Here is a 25,888-nt window from a genome sequence, read left to right on the forward strand (position 1 = left end):
AAGATTAAATAAGATGATACACCAAAGTGTTTAACACAAAGGCTTAGTATATGGCATTTAAGAAATATTAACTAATCAATTATCTTTACATAATCAATTTTAATATTTTTTAAAGAAGCCGTACAGAGGTCACAGACACAGGCTTTGCAGAGATTTTATACTGATCCTCTGCTCTGCCACACATTAGCCATATGACCTTGTGCAGATTTCTTTCTAAGCCTCGGTTTTCTCATCTGTAAGATAAGGATAATAATAACTGTGAGGATGAAATAGAATACATAAAGCACTTAATACAGTGCCTGCCTCATAATAGCACTCAAAACTTTTTTTTTTTTTTTGGCCGCCTGGCATGTGGGATCTTAGTTCCCCTACCAGGGGTCGAACCTGTGCCGCCTGCAGTGGAAGCACGGAGTCTTAACCACTGGACCGCCAGGGAAGTCCCAGCACTCAAACCATTTATATGCGAGTGTGTATGTATTTATATGCGAGTGTGTATGTATTTATATGCATTATATAATATGTGAAAACTTGCACACACAAGAAAAAGACTTGAAACAGCCTCTGTACCCACACCCTGATCCACAGCCCTTTACTAGGATGTCTTTCCTCCAGAGTACATATAATTCTCAACAAGTCAGTTGTTTGACTTCCCAAGTCACAGAAGATCACCAGTCATAGACTAGAAGTGAAATAGGAGCTGCTAAATGCTGGTTTTGTGACAAGTGTGAATTCACAGAAGATTTATGGAACTCTGTAAGACTGGAAACTCTTTTAGGGCAAAGACTGGCTGGTATTCTTTGCTGCACCTAGTAAGTGCTTAATAAATGGTCCTAAATTGAACTGAGGGATTTTTAACATAGCATAAAGGATGTTTAAAATGAATTTCTTTTCAAAAGAAGGTAAAGTACACATCCATTTACAAATCTTTATTTGCCAAAATCCATTTAAACATTATAGAAAAAAGTCTATCGAATCACTTAAATGAGGGGATTTGTAAAGAAATCTCACTCCTCAGAGATGTGGGCTATATGAGGAGGTACTTGCTGTAATTACCTCCATTGGTCATTTCATCTCAAAGTATAGCCCTGGTATTAGCGTGCTTTAATTCTACCTATGTTATCCTCCTTAACTAACACTTCCCAGTGCCATTGGTCATGAGCATGAAGTTCTGCTCAGAGACTTGCTTCTGGAGAAAAACCTGTCCTTCCTAGGTAAGTATTGCTTACGTCCTCTCCAGCATATATTATCTCCACAAGTGCTTAAATATATATTTTTTTAAATCTTCCACTTGCAGTTATTATGTACTAAAGGAAGAGCAAACAATGATGGATGCTGTGCATGTTATCTTTTATTGATTTAGAACTGAGCAGGAACTCAGTTACCTAATCCCCTGTATATACAGCACGTGCATGGGCTTGCAATTAATATTTTATAGCATAAGTGGCTGAAAAAATGCTTTAATATCTGTTGCAGTATTACTTTTGGTGTCATGAGATATTAACCATAATCTAGGCCTTATGAGAGAAAGAAACAAAAGAAATATTGTCCATAAAATACTTTATATATTAAAAAGAATTGTTAGAAAAATTCACGTTAGGTATTTTTGTCTCATGTATGGAATTGGCTAGTACTTTTACTTGAAAATGAAATACTGAGCTTTTATTATTTTTATGCCAAAGATGAATTGTCATCATAGATTTAGTATGATTTTTTAAAATCTCACATGTATGCATGTGTTTGTGTGCCAATGTGGAATCTTATTACAGATTGTTATTTCTTTCAACATCTCTTACGCAGTAGAAATTAAGCCTCAAAAGGCATTCATGTGATAACTGATCACAGCAATCATAAAGCACTCTACAAGGAATTAATTCCTCTTCTCTATTTTAAATGTGGTAATTTGTCAAGGTTCTATACAGATCGTGTTATTGTACACATCTGTTTTATGTAGATGTTTAAGAGTTTGCATAGTGTATTTTTTTTAGTTTAAAAAACATCAAACAATATTGGATTACATAATTTTTGCTCCAAAATGGACAAGACTTAGCCAAGGAAAGTCAAACAAATGGTCTTATGTGAAGTTGGGGAAGGATGTTGAATACAGTCCTGCAAGAAGTCTGTTTTAAGTCTTAATATTCAGTATTTTTATTAGTGACCTGGAGAATGGAGTTGAATGTGTTATAAGATTGTTGGTAATTTTAAGATGGGGTATACCATAAATATTCTCCAGCGAGAGTTAAAGAAGGCTGATAAATTAGGAAAGTGGCCTCAGATTACTGAATTAAATTTTGCTATGTAAAAGCAGCAAGTTTTTGTTTTTGTTTTTGTTTTTTTAACATCTTTATTGGAGTATAATTGCTTTTCAATTGTGTGTTAGTTTCTGCTTTATAACAAAGTGAATCAGTTATACATATACATATGTCCCCATATCTCTTCCCTCTTGCATCTCCCTCCCTCCCACCCTCCCTATCCCACCCCTCTAGGTGGTCACAAAGCGCTGAGCTGATCTCCCCGTGCTATGTGGCTGCTTCCCACTAGCTATCTGTTTTACATTTGGTAGTGTATATATGTCCATGCCACTCTCTTACTTCGTCCCAGCTTACCCTTCCCCCTCCCCATGTCCTCAAGTCCATTCTCTAGTAGGTCTGCATCTTTATTCCCATCTTGCCCCTAGGTTCTTCATGACCATTTTTTTTTTTTTTTTTAGATTCCATATATATGTGTTAGCATACGGTATTTGTTTTTCTCTTTCTGACTTACCTCACTCTGTATGACAGTCTCTGGGTCCATCCACCTCACTACAAATAACTCAGTTTCATTCCTTTTTATGGCGGAGTAATATTCCATTGTATATATGTGCCACAAGAAGATGTGGCACATATATACAATGGAATATTACTCAGCCATAAAAAGTTTTTTTATATAAGAAGAACAACTGAGATGTTCAGCATATGGAAAGAGGGTGAATTAGATAGAAATCACTTTTTAAAATCTGATAAAAAATAGAGTGTATAATGACTCAGAACCAGTTGGAATGGATGACCTATGATGCACCATGGGATACGTTGTAGAACTATGGAGTTCCGATAATATTATGAAGTATCTGATCATATTGATCACTCAGTGACCAATACGGCACGGCCAAGTCTATTGTTTGAAGCCACCAACTGAGCAGTCATATTTTCAAGACTGCTTGGTATTACTCTCTTGGCACCATCTGCTTAAGAGTAGTCAGGCCCTCGGCACCACTTCTTTGCTTCAACTAGCTTTTCTCTGCTTCCTTCCTGAGGACTAGAAGACCCCACCAGGGAGGAAAAGCAAAGGACTTACTCATGGCTTAAACTAGTCCCAGGTCCTTGACTCCCTTGATTCCGGGAACTGAGTGCACTAGACTGGATTGGCCATGGCTGACAAAGGCAGTGCAGAAACACGCCAGGGAGTCATTGCCACTTGCATACGGGTTCAGAAAGGGGATTTAATATGGAAGGATCCCATCTATTCCTCTGTGCTCTAAGATCTAGAGGTAATTATTTTATTGGAGCATACTAAAGATGATACTTAACTGGTGTTTTAGCTGGCTTCATGTAACCTCAGTCCTGTTTTGAAGCATTTCCTCATCAGCATATGAAGAAGTTGCTATTCTATGCACTTTAAGTGTTTTAATGTAATACTGAATTAATACATGTTTATTTATGGTGAAAACATGAAAATTCAAAGCTTTGTATGGAGTATTGTTATGGGGTTGTTCTTTTACCTTGTAAATACCCCTTCACAATGATTAATCATATCTAAAGTACTGTACCAGGTAAATTTAGATAGATCATCAAAAATATTGGTATATAAATAGACCACTAAACGTATTTTATGTCTTCTTGTTTACATGTGTACACCGTGAATTTTGTTGCAGAGACATTGCAAACATGTTTGTTTTACTTTGATTTTTTTTAATAAGTGAAGGTAAAATCAATCTCTTTCTCTCCGTGTCTCTCTCTCTCTCCTTCCCTCCCTCCCTCCCTCCTTCAAATCTGGACTACTTTCAAAAGACAAGGATTCTTATTGTTTATATATTACCCCTTCTTAAGAATTATGACTTCCTGAAATTTTTTATCTCATTTAAAATTTTCCACCCATTGTGCTCGATATGTCATTTTATAAAATACATATTTTATCTGACCTCTGTTTTACAGAGGTCAGATAAAAGAGAAAAATAAAAATAAATCACTTTTATCTTAACCCTAATAATTTCTTAAATTTTCTTGATTTATAGCCATGTACTGAGCAGTTGCTATGGCACAAGATTTAACCAGGCACAACTGGAAAGAAAGAGAGTCCTTTTCATTGAAGATTTGAGTGTACTCATGGATTTATCCTATCTTGTAAATGTATCCATTTTGTACTTCTCAAAATGTATATTGTATTAAGAGGAGTCAACGTTGAATAAATGACTTTAGTTTCTCCAACTAGAAAATATATTTTATTCACATATTCGTTCGAAAAATAAGTTACTGAGTCAGGTACTATTTTAGGCATTAGACATAAGTCAGATAAAGTCCCTGCTTTTGTAGCGTTATGGGCTAGTAGGGAGACAAGTGACAAACAAATGATTACAGGTAATTTCTAGCAATTTTCTCAGAGTTCTTGTAATTCTTTTATTCATTATTCATTCATTCTTTTCAGTTAACTTTGGTTGCGTGTGTTCTCTGCATGCCAGGAACTATACACTAATGACTACGAGGGTGATGACAAACACTCCCGCCGTCCGGCTACTCACACTCACACACACTATTGCCTTGTCCGTCCCAGTAAGAATGCAGTTTCATCTAGTGCATCTCACTTGATTTTCTTGATAGTGAAAATAAATACATTCAAGGCTGTTATCCTGCTTCTCCTATGAAATTTTTGAAACAAAGGTACAGATTATATTAAAAATCAATAGCTACCCTTTACATATGAAGAAAATGCTACTGGCTCATAAGCTACTTTTCCTGAAGTGGTGATAGAATTCTACTTACTCATCTGTTCTCTCTCAGTGGCCCCTTCCTGCTTCCATGTGCTTCTCGGACAGCTAGTTGAGCTCATTAGCTTGGCTGTCTTACCACTAAGCTAACCACTCTTTCTTTCGGTGCAGCAGACAGTTACCTTTAGTACTTGCTATGGGCAGGTACCATTAGGGATTAAAAAAAAAAAAAAACTTGAGTCAAACATGGAGCCTTCCAGGAAAATTTCAGATAAGTAGAGGTCAATTCTTTCCAAGGATAGTTAATTTAGAATGAATATTTATTGATGGGCATTTAAAGTCTCAGAAAATGTGAAGAGCCTGCTGCCCACTTTTAGGCTTGGAAGCACAAAGAACCCCTTCTTAAACTTAAAATTGACCAGTGTCACTTGTGACCATCCTTATCCCCTCTGCTAAGAGTTTGTTCCATTTCTAATATCAGTGAAATAGAAAATGTATTATGTCTACTGATGGAGATGTTTTAATTTGTATCTCTCAAGTAATTAATGAAACCACGTTTTGTTATATCCTCTCTCTGTCTCTGTCTCTCTGTCTGTCTGTCTCTCTCTCTTTTTTGAGGGGGTGAGGGGAGAGATTTGGACAAAAGGGAAGGGAGGAAAGGAAAATAGTGACAGCCAGAAGATGACAAGACAGTTTGCACTGTTAGGGAAGATATGAAAGAGCTTGTACCAAAGACTGAAGACGAACCATTCGTCCTCCATGGGTTGGCATATCTCCAGGTCGGAGGGACTTTCATTAGTGACTTCCACAGCCACTGTCTGGTGCAAATTCTTGTTAAGTTTGGCTTAATAAGGATGGCTCTGGAGTTATTTTATTCTTTCCAGTGAATGTTGCCCTGTTAGTAGAAGCTAACAATTATTTTGAGTGACACCTGAGAGACATTTGCTTCATCCCTTCCTCACCCTACCATGTTTGGTCTTGCCTTATGACAAACCAGCATATTTTACGTGGGTGCTTTTCTAGCATTCATGTATTACTCTGTGGGACTCCAGGAGGGTGTAATCTGTAAAGCCAAATAGGCTTAGTGAAGGATGTCCCTTGCTGTAAGAAATTAGGATCTTTGTTTCTAAGAGTTCATCTACTCCTGCTGCTTTATTCCCCACCTGAAGCAACAGTGCTCTGGGGAAGTGATTATGATGTGACAAACGGGGGATTATGACTTTAGGTGAAGAATAGGCAGTGGGAATAGATGAGATTTAGAATACTAGGATTGTGTTTACATGCAGATGTTAGCAGTAGAGGATAAGAGACTAGAAATAAAACATATGGTTATATGGGCTAAAGGGAACTGAGATGGTTGGGTATTTCAGAAGGTATCAACTATTTAAATTCCTAACTAAAGGTTAAAAATTAGATGCAGATTTCAGGGTAACAGGAACATTATATTGGGGGCAGGATGTGGAGAATCTGGGGACTGTTCTCCCCTTCCTGAAGAAGTTGGCAAGGTGAGGGACCATCTTTACTTACTTGCCTTATTGAATATGCTTGTGCACGCTTCTCCCTGGGACCAAGAGAAAAGAACCACAGACATGTGTATGCTGCTGAAAGACAGGTTCTTTGGAACTTTGAAGACAGGTTACCCTGTCCACTTAATGATGGTAGTCTTCCTGCTTCAGGCCCACAGCTCTTCAGTCACCATTGCTCTGGTTAGATAACTCGCATCTGCCAATATCTGCTTTCCTGGCCACTGGTGATAAATTAAAACTTTTGGTTGTAAGTGACAGAAATCCAGTCCAACTAGATTATATGCACACACAAAAAAGGAGAATTTATTAATTCAGAGATATACCCATGAAGTCCAAAGGAGAAGTTTGCTTCTGGTGTGTCTAGAATCCAGAAGACAAAACAATGTCGTCAGTTCTCCTCTTTTTTCCCTTTTGTGTTCTTTTTTGCTCTGTTGGCTTCATTCTTAGACAACAAAGATGATCCCTGGCAGTTGCTAATTCGTTTACTCTTGAGAGTTTGTAATCCCAGGGAACAGCGGTGCTTCTCGTTGGCCTCATAATGAATCTTAGAAAGGGCTCTGATCGGCTCTTCTGGGTCAAGTGTCCACTCCTGTGGCCAGTGGTTGGGGGGCGGGAGGACCGCCCACCAGAATCACATTGTGAGAGTAAGGTGGCAGTGCCAGACAGGGCAGAGTACAGGACAGAAAAACTCAAATATCTCACCCCACAGAGAATTAGCTACAGGTTGGAGCTTTATTCCCCATAACCAAAAGGCATTGGGGGTCAAATCTGTTACTGTTATTGTTGGATTGGTTCCTTGGTCCTGTGTGTTTGTGTATCAGTGTGTAGAGATCACTTCTATGTCTCAGAGCTGCTAATATGCCTCCCTCCATTGAGATTCGTTCAGGGACAATAGGGTCTTAACGTCAGTGACTACACCTCAAAGAGCTGGGGCAGACAAAGGCTAACATTCATCCATTCCACAGAATTTTGGAGTTAGAAAGGGCTCTGTGACCATCCCATCCCCCTGTTCTGTTTAGTGGAAACTTGCCCCGGACCTTTCATCAGAGTTATTGCCCTCCCCCTCCCAATAACTTGCCCTGAATTCTTTTTACTCTACCATGCTGATTTGTCCCTTCTCTTGTGGCATTAAACCAAAAGAACTTAGAGTGATGCAGTATAAACTATGGAAGAGTTTTGCTTTTGTCGTCCATGTTCATGTCCTCTGTCTCCACAGCTGCCAGTCAGCAGGGGCCAGCCTACCCTGCCTCACTTTGCACTGTCCTGGCTTGTGACCTCCCATTTGTTTCCTATCTTTAGGGCACTTCAATTTTTACAAGTATTGTCCCCTAAAGGCATAAGCAAAGGACAAGGTCAGAGCAGTCAGTTGTATTCCTTATTAGTGGCTTTGATAAGAGGCTTTGGGGGAAGAGGTTAAAACTAATGGCTGTAATGAAATTTTTAGGTTCTCTAAAGATTTCATTCATCTGTGTTATCGCTCTCCCCATTAAATGCATATCTGTTCTGCGTACCTTTGCACATGGTTTGCATAGCATAGTAACACCTATTACCAAAACCCTGCTAACTTCTTAAATTGGAAAGGCTGTGAAACTTACTCTTAGAGAATATAAAAATATGGGATGCAAAGGTCATAGCACCAATTATTGAATGAGACAGTGTTTTGGGGGGAAAAAAACCAGAAAAACAAGATACTAGAGTAGAAAAGATATACTGTAGTTTTCACTTGTATTGATGTGTATTTTTTGCCCTTCCCCAATTTAGTAAAAATGGAACAGGTGTTAAAAAGTTTCTTTTTGTACGAGGTATTTTAACCTAGCATTTTAGAAACGTTTTGACAAATTCATAGATAGAAGACCATGTCAGAATATTATTTTTCTTTTCATTTTCAGATGTCATGAACTGGAATTGTGCTTAATTTCTCTGGGAAATAACTGTATTTCTTAAATTTAAAATCTTTTAAGAAAAAAAAAAAAAGAAAACCTCAGACTTCTTGGCAGTCCTCATGTCGTGCTATGATTCTTAAGTATATGTTAACTAGTTTCAGATGTGTTTTGTTCTCTGACTCAAAATCACCCCTTTATTTTAAAAAAAGAAATTGTGTAATCAGTACTTAATTGCTTTGGATATTTTGGGCATTTAGAGGAGAGGGTAATTAAAGGTCCTGAGAAATTAAACTTTCACAGTGTTCTTTACATGTGTGTGATTCCTTTTTAAAAATGTCCTCTAAAGGCAAGCTTGGCAACTTAAAAACAAATGAAGATCTGGATTGTTTTTTAAAATGTAACATCAGTTTTATCTGTGGATGCAGTTTCATTGGTTTTTTAGTTCCATTGAAGAAAGGATCATTAAGATGCTAGAAATCAAGAGATTATTTCGTTCGTCTCCTCTTCAGTCAGGTGTCAACTAAATACTATCCAACAGATAGCCATCCCCTCTCTTGCGTTTCCAAATCTTTTAGGAGGAAAAAAGAGAAAATTTTCCCCACTTCATAAGTATTACACATGATCAAATTTAAATATTTGCCATAATTAAGAGTGGTATATGGTCTGTTGGGACAAACCAGTACTTGGTTGTGGTGGGCTCTTGTCTATATCTGGCTATTTGAGAGGCCCAGGTGTTGGCAGTCACTTAACTTCTCTTGGCCTCTTTTATCATGTATAAACTGGAGGGTTGGAAGACTTTACAAGCTCAGAAATACTGTGTTTCTTAAGGCACACATTATCTAAATACCCTACATTTTGTAGATCTAGAGGCTAACAAGTCTGCTTTTAAGTGAGAATATTCTTATGTTAACTTTGATAATGAACACTTGAACTATGACATTAACAAGCCTGTACTTATGAAATATATTAGGTGTTTTTAATATACCTTAAATCAGAAGAGCCCTACTTCATATTTGCTACATTCACTGAATAAGTTAGGTATACAGAATTTGGAGATTGATTTCATATTGATCCCCAGCAATTCTGGGAAGTTATACTAAAAGTACTATTCTAAAACATTGCTGCTACTCTTTTTTTTCCCCTTTCTAACTAATGTTATTCTTTCTTTTTTCTTAATCCTGATCATTTTTTCTTGAAGAAAACAGCAGGTTACTTAAACATCCAGTTTTCCACTTGGGAAGTTCAAAGAATCATAAGTAACCACTTGGTTCCAATATGTACAAAAAGCTCTAAAAACATGGATGAAACTTATGATTCCCAAGGAAAATATAAATTGCAAAACTGACTGTATAAGAGATGAAAATCTAAACAGATCAGTAGCCATAAAAAAAAAAAGGGAAAAGTAACCAAAGAGCTACCCACTGTAGTAGCAGCAGGCCTAGATTGCTTATTATGGGGAATTCTGCCCAAACTTTAAGGAATGGATAAATCCAATGTTATTTAAAATACTACAGACCAAAGAAGAAGGTAGGAAAACTTCCCATGAGTAGTCCCTTCCTTGATGATCAAGATGCACCTCAGAGCAGGCAGCTGGGGCCAAGGGTGAAAGATAGCAGTGAAAGTCATCAAATGCAACCTTGAACTTTGGGTCACTTTTGTTGTCTCTTAAATCAGGCAAGAAAATTATTAAGTCAGTCTAGGTGGGCTTTGCAGAAAACATGGGTATTCTTAAAAATGCATTTATATTTTATTCAGTTACCCTTTTGAGTCTTAAATATGTGCCAAGCATATGTTGGTGGTGAGAATGGGGCAGTGAATAGGCCCGGGATTTGGGAGACAGGCACATGCACAATGAGACAAGGGAATGAACAAAGAAGGAGGCAGAAGGGAAGTCATGTGGAATGATGACCGAGCCATAACCTCGAGATCCTAGAGTTGGAACCCTGACCCACCCAGTGGTCAACCAAATTTTAAATCCATACCCAATGGTTTGGATAATGATCCAATGGTAAGAAATCTTTGAAGGTCTGGGAGCCAGGAAAGGAGCATAATGCAAAGGCCAGGAAATCAGGTCAGATGGATGGGGCTGACCTTAAAAATCTCCCAGTAGGATGATCCATGATAGAAACTTCCTTCTCCTGGGACCTAGACCAGATGAACAAGGCCACCTGTTCATAAATGCTACCTCCTATACTTGTACTCTCATCTTCTCTGAACTTTGCCAAGTTGTACCCTCCTCCTTTCTTAGGAAATCTAGGTTGAAAGAAATAGTGTGAAGATGGAAACAGGGCAGGTAAGGCAGTGAGAGTTTAGAAAATAAACAGAGAAGATACCCAATACGTAATAACATAGTACTTCAGATATGTGGAATAACCTCTTTTAAAAAAAAAAAAAAGCGTAATATCTGGTGGTGACACAGACTTCTAGAAACTGTCTTTTGAGTACAGTTACTATTGAATCAACTTCATATTGAGAGGGAGGGAGGTGGGTGGGTGGCATGGAGAAAACATTTGAATACTCTTGTACTTTGAGGTTCTCCACAGAAAGATGGGAAGATTCCCTAGCCTCACCTGATGTTTATCTTCAGGAAATTTAAATTGTAGGTATTGTGTTAGTAATTTTGGTGCAGTGAACAAGAGTGTAGCATCTGCCTTTTAAGGGATTTTAGTGTGTGCGTTTGGATTGCTTGGTGACCTTTGAAATTTTGTTTTGAGCTGCTGTCAGAAACATAATCATTTTTCTTTCTGAAACAGATTTTAACATCTGCAAAGGTTGATCAAGCTAGGATAGTTTTAATAAAATATTAATCTCTCTTTTTTAATGTCAACCCAGCTTTTAAAACTGTTCATCAGCTACCTGAAACATCAGCTCAAGGCACTTGGGTTGATTTAATAAATGCCTTTTCCATTAAACATTATTGTAGCCAGAATGCATTTAGAGGATAGAAATTTTTTCAGTCTTGTTCATCCACAGTCCAGTTTTCCAAATTCTCTTGTTTTTAAAGTAAGATTAATTTTATTTCCTTATTTCAACAGTTAACTTAGAATTTTTTATATTTCAAGCAGGGGAGACTGTTTCAAATTCTAGCATCAGTTCTTCAAAATTTGGATAAAGGATAACAACTGTAACCAAATTTAATTTAAATATCTAGTTTAAATATGTGTCTTGTCATTAAAAGGTTATTTACGTTTAAAATGCTGACCTCTCAAGATGTATACAGGAGTGTTCTAAAACAGAGTTTCTGAACATTGGCCATGAAACCACTGTCTTGGCCTGACAAATGGATTGGAAATAAGCTACCCAACAACTGGGAATGGGCCATTAATTTTAATCAAAGGTGATGCAGGAAGGCGAATGGGATGCATGACAATGTCAACAGCCCAGTAGGTGTTAAGAGACCGCACAGCCTTCCTTGTTACTTGGTTGGGCCATTAGTTGAGGTTGGGTGAAGACAGAAAGCCATGTCTGGAATTGAATGACCAGGTCACTCCAAAATCTAACAGAGAACTGCTCATTTCAGAATCACCTTGTAATGCCATTAGAAGTCAAGGACAGCGTGTAGAAAATATTGGAGGACTTTTGTTTTTTTAACCAAGGACCTAGGTAGTTTTTTCCAACTTTGTCAAGCACTCTGTTTTCCTGCCTCCTTTCCTCCTGAATGGCTCATTGATATTTACAGAGGATCAAGAAATCGAACAGACTTAGAAAAAAATCTCAAAGCCTGTTTGCTTTTCAGAATTACATATTGTGAGTTGTAAAACTTTGGTAAATGCCAGAAACAATAGCTGACCAAAGGTATTAAGCAGGGTAATTAATTCTCTGTGGGGATCTCACTGTCCTTGTCTCTTTCTTATGTTCTTGTATGTAGGAATAGTTTCACTAATTGAAACTAAACTTTCTTAATTGCTTTAATGAAAGCATTTGTTTTATAATTGTAAAGGCCGATGTCAATATTGGCTTGATAACATTAGTGATATTCATGGTGGTAGAAGCCTTTTCTTTTAATCAGTAAGTATACTTCATTATTTTGAGTATCTTCAATTATAAGAAAGGTAGCGTATGACAGCTTGAATTAATGATGTTTATAATAAAGACATAAAAATGCAGAAGGGACAAAGAGGCAAAATGCCTCTATGCTTCCAGTTTGTTACGAAAGTTCATTTATTCCAACACAGCATTGCATATATAAGAATGATATGTATGACTGCATTAGTAATTTTTACACATTTTTAAGAAAGAAAAGCAATTATATTGCTGTCTTGTTAATGGAATACTGTGATAAGTAATAGTATTTGTTCATCCTGTAGATGAAGATCAGCTCCGTGCAAAGGGTTATGACAAAACACCAGACTTTATTTTACAAGTACCCGTTGGTAAGTCCTTAAACTCTGCTATGCATTTGTTTATAGAGAAAAGGGATGTGTTTCTCCCATAGCTTTGAAAAATTGTGTTGATGCTAGCAAATGTTACCAGCGAATCTAGATTAGCTTGATAATTTTGTATCTAAAAGTGTGAAATAATTGCAAGATTATTTTAAAATACCAGAAAATTATAGGTTTAGAAGAAACCTATGCCTTAAAAACTTTTACGTGTATTTGAGAAATAAACATGTGTTCTAAAGACATTTTGGTTACCGTTTTCAAGTCATTTCTCTAAGTACTGAATTTTTAACACAGGGTTCTATTGAAAAGCCAGGCTCACCTTGGTTTGCTTTCACATTACTTGTCAACTTATACAGGCAGTCTCAGAATAGGAGAGAGACTTTTGTAAATGACGAAAATAAAAGGGATGTGATTGTAGCATAAATGTTCCTTGTTACGAACATATGCGATGTGTTGTTTTATAATTACATCCATAGATGATGGTGAGGGCTAAGCCTCTGTTCATGAATGTGAAGCATAGAGAGACCCAGACAGAGTTCAGAATTTTCAATTTTCCCTTCCCTTTGCGCTATATTAGTAATGCTTTGTCCCTTAGCTGTAGAAGGGCACATAATTCACTGGATTGAAAGCAAAGCCTCATTTGGTGATGAATGTAGCCACCACGCCTACCTGCATGACCAGTTCTGGAGCTACTGGAATAGGTAAGGCCCCATTATTTTTCTCTTAAGATAAACGATATTCAGCTGAAATCTCATTAGAAAAAAATATTTTGTTTAGCTGGTAAAAATGCTAGTAGCCTTTGTTTCTAGTAAATACCGAGACTTGATTAATGTATTCATTTCAGGTAATTTCAACTTCTTTGCTTTCATAATGTAGCTTCATTTTTTAAAACGAAAAATCTCTGCATAAGGTCAAAATTAGCGTAGACGCCATTTTCCATTTTACAGTGATGATATTGGTGTCACTTAAAATATGAAAAATAGGATGTGATATATATTATGATATTGACACTGACTTTTATCCTCTTGATGTGGAAGTTATGCTTTCTGTCAGATCGTAAAAAAATATTTTATCCTCAGCTCTCTGAGGAAAGTATCCAAACGATATGAAAGATCAAAACAAATTACCTTCCAGAGGTAGAAAATAGTTTACCTACCAACTTCAACCAACATTCCCAAAGGCATGGAGATCTCAGTGGTTAAGGATGGTGTTGGAGGAGGGAGGAGGACGCCATATTACTGAGTACCCACCATGTGTCTGGGCCTGCAGATTATCTCAGTTAATACTCACAAGAAAGTTACTTTTATTCCCATTTTACAGATAACTAAACTGATACTCAGAGAAAATGTAACTATGGGTACAAGTAGTTATCATGCATTGTCTTTTTCACATCTAAATCTGTGCTATTTTTAGCACAACTCTATTGTAATTTACAGTACAACTGTTGAAACTTTGGCCTTTGCTATTATTGGAGTCCCAAGCTTTCACACCACATATTTTTTACCCCTTAGATCAGAAGGGGCGTCAAGGGGTAACCTTCCTAGATTAACTGTGTTCCTCGGTCACTGGCCAACTGTAAGAATACAATAATAAGATGACATTGGTCCAGTCATTAAGGAGAGGGACAGTAGCATCTGTGGACAGTAGTCTTACCCTGGAAAAAAACAGTGACAGCCTACAGAATTTGGCATTATATTGTTACTCAGCTTTACGAAAGGCCAGTGGACCTCTCCCATAGCAGATGTGCTAAACTAAGCCCACTTTTTGCCATGGTAACAATGATCATGACAAAATGCTAAATGTAATGGTTTTCTTGATTTTCTTGTGTAATTGTGCATAGCATCCGAGCTTTACTTTACAGGGATGGAGGAGGAAAGTGCAAAATGTTTTAGAAATCAATGCTGCTTCAGCGTTTCCTGTCTTTTATTCAGCCATTATTCAAATCAGCAGTAATGTGACAAATTGAATTTCAGATTTTTAGCAATTTTATGATGAGTTTGAAATAGTAAAGAAAGCATCATTTTTGATAGTATAGGAAAAGCAATGACAAGAAAATTAAATTGCATAAGTTTAGGTTGCTAAGGGATTTTTTAAAAACTGGTAAGCTCAATCATTATGCGTTGAGACTGTCTCCCCACTTTGGTACTGATCAAGCCTTTTATGAGAAACAATTAGAATTTGAATCCCAAATAGTAGAGCTTACTTAAAAATTCCAAAGGCACATCTTCATTCTAAAACAACTCAACTGTTGTTTGAATGTCTACTCTATGCTTAGCCCTCCCCATTTTAGAGGCTGATTAAATAATCAAGTCACGTGTATGGTAGACCTATGGATTATTCACATGGCCGGAGGGGCATCTGAGCAATGGATAACTTAATAGTTTGACTTGGACTGGATTTTGGATTATTTTGTTGCCTGCTGCTGTTTTAAATTTTAATGATGTTTTATTTACACTACTATTGACTTACATTTCCTAAACACATTGTGTGAATGTATACCAGCGAAGTGGACATAGTTCATTTAGGGCGTGTTGTGTGGTAAGGGAAAGCCAGCCTTAGTTTTGAGTGTTCTAGATCATTCAGGGGGGGAATGCTCTACACAAAAGTCACTAGTTCACCAAATGTCTGCAGAGAGGCCAAGAAATGCAGGTCATGCTGACATTCAATATGGAACATAGAGGCATTTACTTGGATATAGAATTTTGGTTGTAATAGTGATACAGACTTATCAGTGATGAGGCATTTTGACAGAAGGAGAACTTAGCACAGTTATGAGAGTTTGGGATCCTACTTTTTTTATATTTTGCCTCAACACAACTCACACAGCAGTAGCTAAAATTCTTCAGAGTAGGAAGAAATCTTTCCCACCTATAGGTAGCCTTTCAAGGAGGCTGTTGGTTGGCATTTGGGTTAATTGCTTTATTTGTATGATAAGCCTCTAGTCAACATAAGAACTGTTTTCTAGTGTCACACTATTTTTCTTTTTTTCTTCTAGTTTTATTGAGATATAATTGCTGTACAGCACTGTGTAAGTTTAAGGTATACAGCATAATGATTTGACTTACAGCATCATGAAATGAAAAAATTGTCACATTATTTTTAAATTAAACATTGGATTTTATGGTAAGACTGTTCAATGTTTGTGGAATCATAATCTGGTCTAAGCCTATTTTTCCACATAAATAACTACAGAGCCCCTACGTTTTAGTTTAATATTTCTCTAAGAGTTTTGTTTTTATGTAAATTAGTATTCTTACTCAGCCTTTCATCAGCTCCTGATCACACCCTCCCTCTTTATTAAAACGTACTCTTTTTTTGGCTTCCAAAAGATATTCTTCTGGGTTTCTTCCCCACACACCAGCAACATACTCGGTCTCCTTTGCTATCTCTTCTTCTTCTTCCCAGATCTAGGCTGGAAGGCCCTGGAACTCAGGGCTCACCCCTCCTCCCTCTTCTGTCTACATTCTTCCTGGGTGTTCCCTGGAAGATCTCACCAGAGACTGTGGCTTTATATTCCATCTCTATGCTGCCATCTCCTAATTTTTACCCTCAGCCCTAAGATTCCCCCTGAGTATACATTTGTTCATCTATCCAGCTGGCTATTCAGTATCTCCTCCTGGTTATCTAATAGGTATCTCAGCCTTTACATGTCCAAAATTAAACCCTTGACTTTCTTCCCCAAGCTTGTTACTCCCCCATTTCCTCCCAAGCTCAACTAGTGGCACCACAATATCTCCAAATCCTCAACCCCGAGTATCATCGCCAGTCCATCAGCAAGTCCATTCAGTGCTACCTTCACCACGTCTCAAATTGTGCCTTGTATCACCACCCCACCTGCTGCTGCCTCAGCGTCTGTAAGCGTCTCCTGGACTATTCCTGTAGCTTCCAAACTGGTCTCCTTAACACTCAGCACTTGCACTCCTGTGGTCAGTGTTTCATACCCCAGCCAAATTGACTCTTGGAAAACATAAATCAGATTGGGTCGCTTCCCACCACATTTAAAATAAAATCCAAACTCTTTACCGTGACATTCAGAGCCCTGCATGATCTACCTCTCACCACCCCCACTTCTGTCCACACCTGCCCCTCTCCTCTCACCTAAGGTTCTCTCTGTCTCTTATAATTCCTTGGCCACGCTGACTTTCTCTGTCTTCCTTGAATCTACACTGCTTGTTTCTGCTTCAAGACCCTCACTCTGGCTAATCCTTCTGCTTGGAACTGTCTTCACTTGGATCTCCACATAGCTTGCCCTTTATGACATTCAGGTGTCTGCTCAAATTTCCCCTCCTCAGGGGGGGCCTTCCCTAACCACCCAGTCTAGAAGGCACCACCCTCAGTCATCCTCTCTCCTCACTCGGCTTTACTTTTCTTCATAATACTTACTCCTGTCTGAGTGAATGAATAGACAGTAGTTGGAAACATTTATACAAACACCAATTTACTTGGTTTGAAAGAGCTTTACCTTTTATATTGCTATTTCTAATTACGACACGTAGGGTGCAGTTCATTCCTTTGTAATCAAAGCTTCAGGAATTTTCCCCAGCTTAATTAACCTCAAACAAATTTAAATTTTGCAATGTAGTCACCTTCCCTAAAATCAGATATTGAGTACAGAACATAAGCTGCCTTTTCGGCAAGTGGGCCCTCATCCCAGGTACGATCTTGATTAAAGAACTCCTCAGAACTCTCCAGTTCTGTGGGGTTAAAAGAATGCCTCTGAGAAGCAGCATTTGAACCATAACATAGCCCCAAATTATATAGGGCTATGCCTACAATTGTATAGAAAATGCATATATATTTACATATATCTATCTCATATACTTAGGGCTATCTATATACAAATTGTATAAAAAACCATATTATGCAGTTGGAAACAAAAAATACCTTCTCTTCCTACTTGTCTAGTCAAAAGGTGGGTTCTTTGACAATTTGACCTACATTACTAAGTTTATTTTCTTATTGAGATGGTGACAGGTAAAGAAGAAACTAATTCTACAATGTGAGGCCAGAATATACATGGGTTCTAACTTGTGGCCTTTCAAAGAAGCAGAAGTAGACACCCTATGCTCACTTTAGTGGTTGGAGATAAAGTGGGTCTGTTTGGATGAAAATACTGATGACTGTAAATTACAAAGAACCACATGCAACCATATAGCGCATGAACAATGCCCAACAGCACTGAGTCAAGAACATGGAAATCTCAGCTGTTAAGTTCAGCCCTGTCATCTGCCATTCTGGACACACTGTCATCAGTGGAATCTATTTAAAACTAAAGTGCACTTGGAAGATATACCTCTCTCCTTCTCTCAAAGAAGATCTAAGCTTACTGACTGGAAAGAATAAGGCAAAGTTTTGTGTGAGCATGATTTTCCAGTTTAGTGATCCTTGATGTAATGGGAGGAATCTATCCTGTTCCTGGGTTTGAATCCAGGCTGTGCCACTCTCTGGTCCCATGACTGGGAGCAACTTGCTTAACGTCCCTGAGCCTTTGTTTTTTCCTCAACGCAATGCGGTTGATAACACCTTCTTCACCATATTGTTGTGCAGAGCAGTTATTTAATACATATAAAGCGCTTTCACAGTGCTTGGCAGACAACAAATATACTCTCCTCTGTCTCTTTTTTCCTGTGTATCACTGTCTGATAGAATTTAGAAGTCTTCTGAGTAGATGTTTTAATTTCCTTCTTTGCCAGATAAACTCCTACTCGGCTAACTTCAGCACTCAGCTTGACTGACATCTCTTTGGGAAACCTTCCTGCAGTTCACGATTGCGTTCAGTGCCCCTCCTGTGTTCTGCTAATAAGTTCATAGCATTTGTCAAATACTGTAATTGCTTGTTTACTTGCCACTCTCCTCCAGTTAATATATTGAGTTACGTCCTACCTGTTTGTTTTATCCAACATCAAATGCCCAGAAGCTGGTGGAATGTCTGGCATATAGGTGCCAGTAGGTGATCAGTAGATATTTATTGAACAAATAAATATATGAATGGATTTTCTGATGCATAACAGACAACAACATTTTGAATCAACCATTAAGGATTTTGTTAGACATTGTGACATTAAAACACAATAAGACCAAAATTTTTTCTTTGAGAATGCCACTCTAAGGACAGTGAGAAAAATGCCTCATTTTTCTAGAGAACTTTTATAGACTTTTCAGATGTATAGACTTTGCAGATCTATATCATGAAATACAGCATGTTTATTTACATACGAGTTTTAAAATAGAAAATAACCGATAAGTGGCAAATGCATTTTATGAAGTTTTTTAGGCAAGTATTTTTAATCTTATATTGATTATTTGCTTTCACAAAACTTCAGCAAGGTCTCTTGTTTGATATTTGACATGGAATGCCTTAAAATTCCTGAGCAGAAGCTATTCTCTAGTTTCTTTAGGGGCTGCGTGAAACTGGGCCCACCTTAACACTTGGGGGCCTGGGACAAGAGTGTGAATGGAGGCCTATATACGATGTGCCCAAATATTTAAGGTTGTGTATCAAGTTAACAGACAGCAAATAAAATCTGTTTTATCCTGCATGAAGATCTGGAAGTTCAGATTTGCATTAAGAATTCCTGGACTTCTTGGAGATCCAGGCTGCATATGGCAGTGTAGGAATAGGTGCCGCCACTGCACAGCCCATCTCCCTTTTCTTATCACCTTTGGCTCTATCCTACACCTGGGAAGGTTTTAAGCACAGCCCAGCCTGCACATCCAAGCTCCATGTATTGATACCTTCCCACAAACCTCTGCCCTTGGTCATGTCTCAGGCCAGAGGTGCACACTGTGGTGGTCTGCCCTCTTATCAAACAGGCAGGCCCTGAGAGTGGTCTCAGGACTATTTGATCAGGAAGTTCTGAGGTCCCTGGTAACACGGAGTGTGACTTAGAAAGGTATTGGAGGGAACAGACATCAGGTGAAGATGTTCCCTATGCTCTGCAGTCTCCTCACCCCATGGGCTGTGGTACAACCAGAGGAGCCCAGAGCAGAATCCTCTAAAGTTTGGGTCCAGGCCATGGACCCCTCTTGACTGGGACTAAAGGTATCAAAGGAAGCAAGTATATTTGTCTTCCGAAGTCATTTCTTGTGCTGATGTTAGGATATGAGGGGATATGAGCACCAGAGGAAATATGGGCTTGATCACATTTATGTCTCACTGAAAAGATGGAGAGCTGAGTTCAATCTGTGGGATCTTTGAACCTTTGGCTCCAGAGAGTCTACCCTCCTAGAGGCAATGGTAAGCTAATACCTTCTGCCACAGGAATCGATTTGACTTTAGTTCTTACCTCTAAGTATTTTTTAAAGATTGCTTATTTACTCAATGGTTTAGTGATTGCTTTCTCTGGGCTGTGCTAACTTGAGAGGCGAGGCATTTAGAATGGGGCTGCCAAGCAGTTACAGTTAAGGAAGGTATTTTTCAGAGGATGTCCAAAAGTTTTTCCTGTATGAAGATACTTCCAGGAAGCCTGCAATTAGCCAAATCACAGATTTCCAGTTATTTCAGTCTTGTTAACAACAAGGCTGATCACATCTGTCTTAGGTTGGAGAATGTGCCTCAGCTATAGAAGCTCTTGCAAACCTTCAATTACAGCAGCCTCAGAAGGCACTGCTGCCATGTACTAACAAGCAGTCATCACCAGCAACAAGAGACAGATTGACTAATAATTAGCAAATGCACTGGAGAGGGCCTCTCTGAAGGTAAAAATATAATAATTTGCTTTTCCATCTCTTATAGTGGTGCTGGTTGTGAGATACTGATGTCTCATTGTTCCAGAGAAATACTTGACACTGTTATTAGCTGGAGTAACCTTGAAATATTTTAAAAGGACGAAGGAAGTGTCTTCTGTGTAGACAGTACTTTTATGAGTTCTCATAATGGTTAAGTACCATTTTTTTCTGCATTTGAAGTATGGATAGCAAGAACTTTGCCCACCACAGAATTCATATTTTCTGCCATTGTTAACTGTTTTCAATGCTGACTTTAAATATAAAACTGAATGAGGAATAGAAATGTTGTCTTAGGCCGTTGAAGTGGTATTTGCAATAAAGAGATAGTGGTTGAGAAAACTGGAATGAGTTAATCAAGGATTAAAGGGAAAGAAAATAGGCTTATAAGGAAATGTTAGTGAATCACAGTTTCTCAGAAGGATGTCTATCTGATTATTACCTTCAAGCATGTACAAGATATTTTTTTTAGTTGGGGAGGGATGGTGCCTATTGACCAGTTTCCCAATTCCAGGGGACCAAAGAATTGTTGAAAGCATAACTCTTCTTGCTGAGCTATTATGATAGAGTTAATATGAATCACATATATTTCAGAAGTATTACCACAAATCAAACCAACAAGCAAATGATTGGGTGTCCATTCATGGGAACACAACCATTATGATTGTCCAGAGAGAGTAAGAGAAGAATAAAGGAAGTGACTCAGGAGCACAGGGTCAGGAGCCCAAGGATACAGAGTTCATTTTTGAAAGTAATTTTGGAATAATGGAGATCAGGTTGAAATTGCTGCTAAAATGGCTTGGGGTTTAGGGCAGTGATTCTCAAACTTCACATGTATTAAAATCACATGGTTGGAACTTTTTAAATATTGATGTGAGATTCATCCCTGGAGAACTGATTTAATTGGTGTGTGGTGGAACCTGGACCTTAGGAGGTTTTTTTTTGTTTCGTTTTGAAAACTTCTGATGATGACGTTGACCTGCATCAAGTTGAAGTCCACTGCTTTACATGGCCTTCATTTGCCAGCTAGCCCCAGCATTCCTAGCCTAGGTGCTTCTACATAGAGTTTTCATGAGAAAAAGGAGAGTTTTATTGAGGAATACTGGTTCAGATCAACAAACACTTCACAGACGCTTGTTAGTCAGTTGGCATCTGGCCTCTGCCTTTGAGGGCTTCATAGTGAGGACTGAGGCAGTAAATTGCAAAGACAGAACCTGAACCCAGGTCTCCCTCTGAACTCATACCTGTGTTCTTTCTGCTCGACCATGCAGCTTAATGTCAGTCATAGTGATAAACCTGTTATAAGAGGCCACTTACTCTGTCACTTAATGCAGGGATCCCCAACGCCTGGGCCATGGACCAGTACCGGTCCGTGACCTGTTAGAAGGTAAGCGGCAGGAGGTAAGCAGCAGGCGAGCAAGTGAGCGAAGCTTCATCTGTATTTACAGCCGCTCCCCATCACTCGCATTACCACCTGAGCTCTGCCTCCTGTCAGCATTATGGTGGTTGTATAATTATTTCATTATATATTGCAATGTAATAATAATAGAAATAAAGTGCTCAATAAATGTAATGCACTTGAATCATCTCGAAACCATCCCCCACCCAACCCCGGTCCTTGAAAAAATTGTCTTCCATGAAACTGGTCCCTGGTGCCAAAAAGGTTGGGGACCGCTGACTTAATGCGTTTGCTAAGCTGAAGCTAAAAAGCTCTCCAGCATATGAGGTGTAGATATTCACCTTCATGTGGTTCAAGAAAATGGGCCAGACGTTCTCTGTTGCTCTCTCTGTTGCTCTCCTTATTGTATATTCAAAAATGCACATCTGTAGGATTAATACAAAATCCTGAGATATACATACCTATGCACCCAGAACATAATAACCCCTAAATTGTTGTATTTGAAATCTACAGAATCAGAGTTTTTTTATATATGGTACAGAAAAATGTAAGCATGTAAAATGTCTGTTTTAATAAGTGATGGTGTTTTTAAAAACAGCTTTAATGAGATATAATTGACATACAATAAACTGCACCTTTTTTTTTTAATTTATTTTTGGCTGTGTTGGGTCTTTGTTGCTGTGTGAGGGCTTTCTCCAGTTGCGGCGAGCGGGGGCCACTCTTCATCACAGTGCACGGGCCTCTCACTATCGCGGCCTCTCTTGTTGCGGAGCACAGGCGTCAGACGCGCAGGCTCAGCAGTTGTGGCTCACGGGCCTAGTTGCTCCGCGGCATGTGGGATCTTCCCAGACCAGGGCTCGAACCCGTATCCCCTGCATTGGCAGGCAGATTCTCAACCACTGCGCCACCAGGGAAGCCCCAAACTGCACATATTTAAAGTATATAATTTGACAAGTTTAACATATGTATAAACTCATAAAATTATCACCATGACAAAGATAGTGACAAAGATACCTACCACCTCCACAAGTTCCTTGTACCCCTTTATAATCCTTCTTCTCAGTCCCTTCAGTTGTCTCTGCACCCAGGCAACCACTGATCTACTTTCTGTCACTATTCGTTAGTTTACATTTTCTGTTTTCTGTAAATGGAATCATTCAGCATATACTCTTTTGTCTGGCGTTTTTTTTACTCAATGTAACTATTTCATTATTCATCCATGTTGTTGAACATATCAAGAGTTCATTTTTTTTCATCGCTGACAAGTATTCAATCGTGTGGCTGTCCCACTGTTTGTTAATCCATTCACTTGTGGATAGACATTTAAGTTGTTTCTAGTTCTGGCTATTAGTAATAAAGTTTCCATGAACAGTCATGTAAAAATCTTGTATGGTTTCATTTCCCTTGGGCAGATACCTAGGAATAAAATAGTTGGGACATTTGGTAAGTGGATTTTCACCTTTTTCAAAATGATTAAACTGTTTTCCAAAGTGGTTGTACCATTTTATGTTCACATCAGCAGTTTATGGGAGTTCCAGATGCTCCCTTCGGTCAGTCTTTTTAACTTCAAACTTTCTAATAGTTGTGTAATAGTGTCTCAATGTGATTTTAGTTTTTCTGTAATGACAAATGATATTGAGAATCGTTTCATATGTTTATTTTTATCTATTTGTCTTCTTTGGAGAAGCATCTGTTCAAATCTTCGGTTCATGTTTTAGTTGAGTTGTTTTCTTTTTATTGAGTTTTGGTAGGTTTAAAAAATATCATGGATTTAAGTCCTTTATCAGATATATGGTCAGATATGAAATATTGTCTTCCGGTCTGTGGCTTGTCTTTTCATTCTCTTAACAGTGGCTTTCAAAATCAGAAGTTTTTAATTTTAATGAAGTCCAGTTTACCAGATTTTTTCTTTTATGGATTATGCCTTTGATGTCATATCTAAGAAATCTTATAGATTTAAAGATTTAAAGAAATCACAGAGATTTTACCCTTGTTTTCTTCTAAAAGATTTATAATTATGTATTTACACTTAACGTCTAGCATCCATTTTCAGTTAATTTTTATGTATGGCGTGACGTATGGCTTGAAGTTTATTTTCTTGGATATGGATATCCAGTTGTGCCAGAACCATTTGTTGAAAAGCCTATCCTGTCTCCCCTAAATAGCCTTTACACATATGTCAAAAATCAATTAATCATATATGTGTGGGCCTTTTTCTGAATTCCCTATTTTGTTCTGTTGGCCAGTTTGTCTGTCTTTATACTAATTGTACACTGTATTGATTACTATAACATAATTTTGAAAACAGGTAGTGTTAGTCCTCCAACTTCATTTTTCTTTTTCAAGTTATTTTTGTCTATTTTTGGTCCTTTGCATTACCATATGAATTTTAGAATCAACTTATAAATTCCTAAAAAAATCTGCTGGAATTCTGATTGGCATCACATTGAGTTTATAGATCAATTTGGAACCCTATGTATTTTATATTTCTTGATTCTATAGGAAGTGATTTTTTTTTGTTTCAATTTCCAATTTATCATGTTAAAATAGAGGAATACAGTTGATTTGGTGTATTGATCTTGCATTGTGCAAGTGGGTAAAACTCATTTATTAATACTTTACTTATTTGGTAGATGCCATAGGATTTTCTATATAGACAACCATGTTGTTTATGAATAAAGACACTTTGCTTCCTTTTTCAATTTGGATGCTTTTTTTTTTTTTTAAACTGCACTGCCTAGAATCTCGTATACAAAGGTGAATAGTGGTGAATGTGTACACCTTGTTCCTGGTCTTGGGGGAAAGGCATTTAATCTTTTACCATTAAGAATAATATTAGCTATAGGTTTTTGTAGATGCCTTTTAGGTTTGAGGACACTCCCTCTATTCCTGGTTTGCTGAGAGTTTTTATCAAAATAGGTGTTGGATTTTGTCAAAATGTTTTTTCTACATCTATTAATATGATCATATGGATATTTTTAAATTAATTGATTAATATGGTGAATTACAGTGATTGATTCTTGAATGTTATACCAACCTTGCATCCTGGGATAAACCCCACTTGGTCATTAAGCAATATCCTTTTTGTATTTTGTTATATTTGATTTGCTAAAAATTTGTTAAGAATTTTTGCATCTGCATTCATGAGTGAGATTGGTCTGTGATTTACTTCTCCTTCTAAACTTTTTGTCTGGTTTTGGTATTAGAGTAATTGTGGCCTTGTAGTATGAGTTGGGAAGTATTCCCTTATCCTCAGTTTTCTGGAAAGTTTGTGTAGAATTGTTATTACTTCTTCATTAACTACTGGGTAGAATTTCCCAGTCAAATGATCTGGGGCTATTCTTTTGTGGGAAGATTTTAAACTACAAAATTGATTTATTTAATAGATACAGGGATTCAGGTTATCTATTTTTTTCTTGAGTGAACTTTGATACTTTGTGTCTTTTAAAGAGTTTATTCATTTTATTTAAGTTGTGGAATATATTAGCATAAACTTATTCAAAATACTCCCATATTCTTTTAATATCTGTAGAGTCTGTAGTGATGTCACCTTTTTCATTCCTGATATTGATAATTTTGTCTACTTTTCCAGATCAGTCTGCCTAGAGGTTTATCAATTTTACTGGTCTTCTGAAAGAACCAATATTTCATTTTATTGACTTTTTCCTGTTGGTTTTCTTTTTTCTTTTTCATTGGTTTTTAATCTGTATTATTTATTTATTTATTTATTTATTTATTTATTTATTTTTAGTTTCAGTTTCATTTGCTCTTCTTTGTCTAGTTTCCTAAGGTGGAAGCCTGAGGTTATTGATTTGAAACCATTCTTTCTTCCCAATATAGGCAGTTTAGTTTTGTACATTTGCCTCGAAGTACTGCTATAGCTGTATTACACAAAATGTTATATGTTGTATTTTTATTTTATTTGGTTCCAAATATTTCTGATTTTTATTTTTATTTCTTCTTTGACCCACAGGCTATTTAGAAGCATGCTGTTTTGTTCCCAAATATTTGGAACT

General features: G+C 37.6%; 1 protein-coding gene across 5 annotated transcripts in view; it reads left to right on the forward strand.

Moving 5' to 3' along the window:
* Positions 1-25,888, forward strand: part of CDIN1 (CDAN1 interacting nuclease 1) — a 217,848-nt gene that overhangs the window by 99,603 nt on the left and 92,357 nt on the right. For all 5 annotated transcript variants that reach the window (XR_014242521.1, XR_014242522.1, XM_082385068.1 and 2 more), the window contains exons 8-10: positions 1,144-1,211; positions 12,674-12,739; positions 13,344-13,449. Coding sequence is in view for 3 of the 5 variants with exons in the window: in XM_082385068.1 (XP_082241194.1) it covers positions 1,144-1,211; positions 12,674-12,739; positions 13,344-13,449 (240 nt within the window). In the remaining 2 variants the exon portion in view is untranslated. The remainder of the gene's footprint in view (positions 1-1,143; positions 1,212-12,673; positions 12,740-13,343; positions 13,450-25,888) is intronic.

This window comes from Balaenoptera borealis (genome assembly GCF_965194805.1).
Source record: "Balaenoptera borealis genome assembly, chromosome: 3".
NCBI lineage: Eukaryota > Metazoa > Chordata > Mammalia > Artiodactyla > Balaenopteridae > Balaenoptera > Balaenoptera borealis.